The sequence below is a fragment of the Alligator sinensis genome, unplaced genomic scaffold (genome assembly GCF_000455745.1).
Source record: "Alligator sinensis unplaced genomic scaffold, ASM45574v1 scaffold71_1, whole genome shotgun sequence".
NCBI classification, from domain to species: domain Eukaryota; kingdom Metazoa; phylum Chordata; order Crocodylia; family Alligatoridae; genus Alligator; species Alligator sinensis.
Window position 1 is genome coordinate 6,653,036 of NW_005841834.1, and position 6,474 is coordinate 6,659,509.

The following is a 6,474-nucleotide window of genomic DNA, read 5'->3' on the forward strand; positions in this document are numbered from 1 at the left end:
GGCGGCTTTTCAGGATCTGTTCTCAGCACATTGTAAGTGTTGTGTCGGCATCCAAGAGTTCCTTTTTGTTAGCATCTGTCTGGTTGGCAAATACCAGGTCTAGACTAGAAGGGACCGCATAGGTTGTTGCAGGCAAAAGGGCCCACTTGGGTTCAAAAGGATCTGCAAGAATATCTGTTCTTCTGCCCTCCCTCTCTCCCCACATGCAGACACTCCACAAACGCCAGAGCTGCCTGACATAAACTGGGAGGCTCTTGTACAAAAAACTCAAGAGCCTTTCAGACTACTTTAGCAGAGAGCAGGAGAGGCAAGGACACACATGATGCCCTGGGGTCGCTGCAGTGGCAGGGATTTTTTTAGGTAAAATATGCCACATAATCCTAGGAATTGGAGCGTGCTACAGAAAAGCGGGTGAGAGGAAACAACTCTTGCTTGCTATGACACACAAATCTCCATCTTATTGATATATTTGAATAGGAAGGTTGTGGTTGTACAGAGTTCCTGTTTACCTTTTTGACTGCTTTTTACTCTTCTCAAAACCAGTGGTATAGTATCTTGTTTGTGCTGTTAACTGATTTTGCTAATGTTGTAGGCCTGTTTGTATACTGGAATGTAAGGTTTTTTTAATTTGCTGGGGGAAGGGGGTGTAACTTGCAGTTCTTTCAGTCCCCACAAAAAGGTCAAGCTCTGACCAAGCTTTTCCAAGCTCTGTAAACTTATTTGGATATGGAACAAATACAGAGTTACCCCACTCGGTTGTACCTGGTGACCTTGCTTCCAGCACTTACTACTTTCTTCAACGTTTTATTCCAAAATGAAAGGATTTCTCAGAGTCTATCTATACTTGTTCTCTTAAATAGGAAATGTGTATTTATGATTTTAAGATATTTTGACCTTTGTAAATTCACTGTCCATTGTCTAGGGCCAAATATTGGATGATGTAAGTGTGACTAATTGCAGAAGAGGGGATTGTTTAGATTCCTTAAATCTTTTCATTTTCAGTGTTTTAACTTCTTTATTCTTGCTTGTTTTTAAATGAAATGGTTGGGCCTGGGGATACTAGGTGGGCTCCACTGAAGCCTTTTCCAATATGGCTTTTATTAACCACAATTTTTGCTTGAAAGTTGGAACGGATCTACTTTTTTTTTCTTTCTTTACCGACTTTACTCAGTTCTCATAACTTGTTTCTACTTATCATGGCTTTACTTCTTGCTCAGCATACATAGCGTCACTGCTATAACTTCATTCCATTCACCTTGCTTGTATGACGCTTAGCAGTTTCTGAGTCTGTTAGCTATTTTCCTGAACTGGTAAACATAAAACGGTCTATCAGCCTCTTCATTCTGTTCTTTCTATTGGTTCTCTTCTCCTTTTTCATCTGTAGCATGGGTGGTGTATTTTGAAAATGGGGTTTGACCTCTGAATGGCTTTCAAAACTGGCTAACGTATTTGCCTAAAAATAGGTGAAACTGGGTTGTAGGAAACAACTGGCTTCCTTCAGATTAGCTGAATCACTAAGCTAAATTAGTGTGTATTAAGAAAGGAACTGCAGTTCATATTATTAGTTTAATATAGTAGAAAGGGCTAACTGGTAAATGTGCAGTATTGGAGAAGCTTGAGAGTTGTGTTTTAAATATTCTGAAAATGCTCAGTTCCACAAATAGCCTGCCTGTATTGTATGAATTGGCTTTTGGGTAAGGCTGTTTATTCTAACTTGAAAGTCAGTCCAACAGACTCTGAGATGATAGGAAGTTTCTTTCCTTAATTTTGTCTTGAGTGTGTGTTTCTCTCCTGCCCTGCTGAGATCACATAGGTGTTTTCTGCTTAATAAATACGTTGCCAATGGTCCATTGATAATTTAGAACTTGTAGTACTCATTTTTGTTCTTTTCTTTCAGATTACAGCAAAAGCAGCAGTCATTTTTGTTACACTTCAGTACAATGTTACAATTCCTGCCACAGGTGGGTTTCTTTAGGGAGTTTAGATACCAGTGGGGTAGAGAGAATTATAGTCTTCATAAATTGACCCATTCTTAATTTCAAAGGATAGAGTTTAAAATTGCTTCTGTGATAAAATGTTAATGCTGTTTTGTTGTGTTTATCATCAATAAAATGGTATCAACATGCCTAGTTTCTGCATACATCTAGATATGAGGCAGGCATTCAGATAAGTGTGAATGCATTTAGCAACTTTATCCATAAAACTCTGTCTCTGCAAGTTGTACTAATAAGAGGGAGACACGTTATTTAAACGTTAACGGTGCCCCTTCTAAAGAATTCTGCTAGCTTGCTTAAATGCATTAATTATATTTTAATTTTAATTCTTTCCAGAAATAGTTCTGTGTTAAGTGGTAGGATGGAGATAATTAGTAGAAGTTAAGGTTACTGGTTTATCCCAGGGGTGGGGGCAGGCAGCACAGTGGCAGATAGGGCAGGAAGCAGACAGCAGAGCAGCAGATCATCACAGAGCAGACAGAAGATTAGACAGGGAAAGGGGAGCAGAGTAGCACTTGGGGAGGGTGCAGGGCTAATTTGTTGCACACCTACAAAAAAGTTTGGGCCCCCACTGACTTAGCCAGTGATGACAGACCATAGATTTAAATTTAGTTTATACTCGGTACACACTAATATCTTAATCTCTTATCAGAAAAATACTTCTTTGAGAAATAGATACAATAGATACAATAAATACAATAGATTAATAACTGGATTAAATGAGATCCTAGTATTTAACTCTTTAAAATCTGGGGTTTTTTTGTCCTTCAGAAGAACAATCTGCAGAAACTGTCTCTCTCTATTACTATGGTTTCAAAGACTTGGCTACAATTTTCTTCTACATGCTGGTAGCAATAATCGTACATGCCATTATTCAAGAATATGTGTTGGATGTAAGTACAAAATATTCATCATCTTTATTAAGATGACAAACATCAGTTACTATTACATTTTTTAACATTTAAAATAAGTTTTAAAAATTAGAATGTATGATCATGGAATATGTTAATTTCAATTTAAGATACTGTGTGAAAAATAAGACATGTAACACCTGAAGTAGATTTGTTTTAACACATTTCTCAATTCATAACTTCTGTTCTAGAAAATTAACAGGAAAATGCACTTTTCTAAAACGAAGCATAGCAAGTTTAATGAATCTGGACAACTGAGTGCGTTCTACTTTTTCTCCTGTGTTTGGGGCGCGAGTATTCTTGTCTCCGTAAGTATGTCTTGTCTTGCATTTATAGTGTTGGATCTCAGTCGTTTGCAGTAAGAAAATAACTTCCTCTAGTGCTCATCCATTTATTGGAGCAAAGACTAATCCTTTGCAAAATCCTCTTAGATCTCGGTTGTAGCTAAATATCGGTAGCACTCACTCCTGAATCCTTGGCTTTGTCTTTTGAACAGCAAGTTAGAAATAGACACAGGACTCTTCATCTGTATTTATTTTGACCCTTCATCGCAATCTGACTGAGTAAATTACTTCTAGTTTATTATTTTTAAGAACAATTATACAACCCCTCCCATCACCACCAGTAATTAAACTTTTAGATATGGGGGCAAATCTCACCTCAGATTTGAGTAAATATAGTAAACATGGTTCTCATTTTTGGATATTGTGAGGCTTTGTTAATACTTGGGGAGTTTGAGGGTCTTCAAAAAGCAAAACTTGAAATATTTATTCTTTACTAAGCTTGACTTCTGCTTCTGGAAACTCTTCTTACTCAGAGTAATGCTAAAGGCTTATGTAACTAAAGAAGCTTACTGATGGTATGATACTGCTGTAGTTTTAAGTTTACTGACACCCCCCCATCCCCCCCCCCACACACACACACATGTGGGTGCATCTTGAGCATTTTGTTTCTGTATGTGGATTTTGGAGTATGATTTCTAAACTAAAAATGGTAATCAGTAGCATTATCCATTTTCAGGAGAACTACGTATCCGATCCAACGTCTTTGTGGAAGGACTACCCTCATACTCTGATTCCGTAAGGCTTTTTTTTTTTCCCAGACCGTTGGAAAGTAATAATTATCTAAGATTTATAGTACAGTTCTGGTTCATGGCTTAGACCAACTACTGGGCAGAACTGTGGGAGTGGTTTAAATATGTCATTATATGATGCAAAAACTTGCTGCTCTCCTCATTTGGAACATCCAGAAATCAAATTTCTGCAGGGCAGAGAGGGAAGTTGCTAATAAGATTTAGCCATTTCTTGTAATAACTTCTGGGAAGAATGAAATGTTTTATTAGTGAGAAAAATGTGCATTCCTCTTGTTGTTTATCCATAGGTTTTAGAAGTTTGCAGGAAAACTTTTTGGAACGTTTGAACTAGGAATATAGTTACCAAACAGACTTACTGTATATATTTTCTTGCTGTCTCATGCAGATTTCAAATGAAATTTTTCTACATCTCTCAGTTGGCGTACTGGTTTCATGCTTTTCCGGAACTGTACTTCCAGAAAACTAAAAAGGTAAGCAAAAAAAAAAAAAAAAAAATCTCATGTTAAAACAGCAGTACTTTTACTATTAAGTGTGTCAGGGAAGGGATTTAATATGATTATATGAATGTATATGCTTGCATATCAATTGATATATTTTGGTCCACAAGAAACAAACATACTTCTGGTTTTTCTGTATTCATGGAGAACTTATGAGAGAACCATCTGCTTACTGGGGAATATATTACTTAAAAATAAATTTCAAGTAGTCTTTTTAAATACCTGCAGTTACTTCAGTGTTTACTTTGTGAACATGTCTGTTCTGTCTGTGGGAGCTTGCACTCTAATATTACTTCAAAGCAGTTCCTGTGATGCAAAGTTGGGTTGCAATTCTGTTGTATCACTTGAAGTTCTGATTTTGCAGTTCTCTTTGCATTTTCCATTTTAACAGATGGTAAAAGTATTTTTTTTTTTTAATCAATTGTTAGAAAAACAAGAAACTACCTTTTATAGCTTTGGGTCATTTATTTCCACCACATTCAAGTAATGGCATAGTCAGTTCAACTCTGAAGTCTCACAGTTCGTAGTTTTCCTATTTGTTACTATTGAAGACAACTAATTCTTGCCAATTAAGGTCCTAATACAAAATTGTTTAATGGTTGAGAATTCATACAGATTAGGCAGTGAAGATTGCCAAATTTGCCAGCTTTGGGGAGTCATGAATAGTTTTCTCTGAAAGAGATTGTCAACTGCCTCAGATAAGGCAAAGAACTGTAAGAAACAGCATATGTATGTATGTTCAGCAAAGGGAGAATGCTGCAAGGTTTTACCATCTAAAGGCAAGCTTGGTATGCAGGCCATTATAGTTGACCTTGAGATACATATAAATAGGAATTCGGTAATATAACTTGTTGTCTTCAGAAACATGGAATTTTTTTTCTTTCCAAAAGTTAGTTTCAGTTTCAAGTCTTATAAATGGTGATGAGTCTAAAAGACCACTTTAATACATTTTTCAAGTCAAAGCAGACAACCTCTGGGCAGATGTTTTCCTTCTGTATAATCTATGATGCAGCAGCTGAAAAGCTGTTGCTCTTAGATATTATCACTTTTATGAACTTCTAGGTATGTACTAACTAAAGCAGGTTCAACAGAGAACTTCAAATTATGTTGATTATACAAATTGAGAACTCTGAAAGAATTGTGCCAGGAGCTGACGAGTGGAACTAATGGTTCCAATACCTCTCAGTTATTGCTGTCTCTCCTATTTTCCTTTTTTGCATCTTTCCATTCTTTCTGCTGCACAAAGATGTCTACCAAGTTTGTTGTTTTTCAGGCACTTAACATTGAAATATCAGATCCCTGCTCCCGTCCCTCTTACAGGAGTATCCTAACAAGCAAGGAACACCAGTTGTTCTTAACATCTTTTTAGACTTGAGGCGCCCCTGGATCAACCCGAGACATTCTTCAGAAGATGCCAGGTCTTAGTTTTCACTTTTTTTGCCTACAGAAAAACAATAGAGCAGTTTTTTCTGTTGCAAAAAAAATCAGAAAGACCATAATGTTGGATTTCTATTTAAAATCTCTGGGTTTATCTAGTGATTCCCATTTGTAAACTGAACAGTAGTAACTTTGTGTGGCACCCTTGAAAGGATCTCAAAGCACACCAGGGAGCCATGGCACTCTGGTTGAAAATCACTGTCTATGTCATGATTAGGGATCTCCGTAATTACATTGGAAGTTCCCCCTGCAGTGACCCCTTTAATGGTTTTTCATTTCACTGCTTACCACCTCTTCCTCCCCTGATTGGTGGAAGGGCCCTGCCGGCCAACCCATTTGCCACTGGTCCCCGAAGAAGGAAAAACTGCAGCATACTTTAAAACATCCACCAATCAGAGTGGGGGGGCAAGCAGTGAAATGAAAGCATTAAAGAAGCTGTTGCTGGGGGGCACTTCCAGTGTGATTTACGGAGATCCCTAGTCATGATAATAATTGAGGCTGCAGTCTCTCTCCTCCCACTCCCCCCATTCCCAGCAAGGAAT

At 37.4% G+C, this 6,474-nt stretch overlaps 1 protein-coding gene across 2 annotated transcripts in view; it reads left to right on the top strand.

Annotated features, from left to right (window-relative positions):
• Positions 1 to 210: 210 nt before the first annotated feature.
• Positions 211 to 6,474, top strand: part of TRAM1 (translocation associated membrane protein 1) — a 26,754-nt gene continuing 20,490 nt past the window's right edge. The window contains exons 1-6 of one of the 2 annotated variants that reach the window (XR_003093304.1): positions 211 to 360; positions 1,898 to 1,961; positions 2,766 to 2,887; positions 3,097 to 3,213; positions 3,926 to 3,984; positions 4,384 to 4,468. Coding sequence is in view for 1 of the 2 variants with exons in the window: in XM_025200392.1 (XP_025056177.1) it covers positions 2,837 to 2,887; positions 3,097 to 3,213; positions 3,926 to 3,984; positions 4,384 to 4,468 (312 nt within the window). In the remaining variant the exon portion in view is untranslated. The remainder of the gene's footprint in view (positions 361 to 1,897; positions 1,962 to 2,765; positions 2,888 to 3,096; positions 3,214 to 3,925; positions 3,985 to 4,383; positions 4,469 to 6,474) is intronic. The other variant, XM_025200392.1, reaches the window with a different exon arrangement.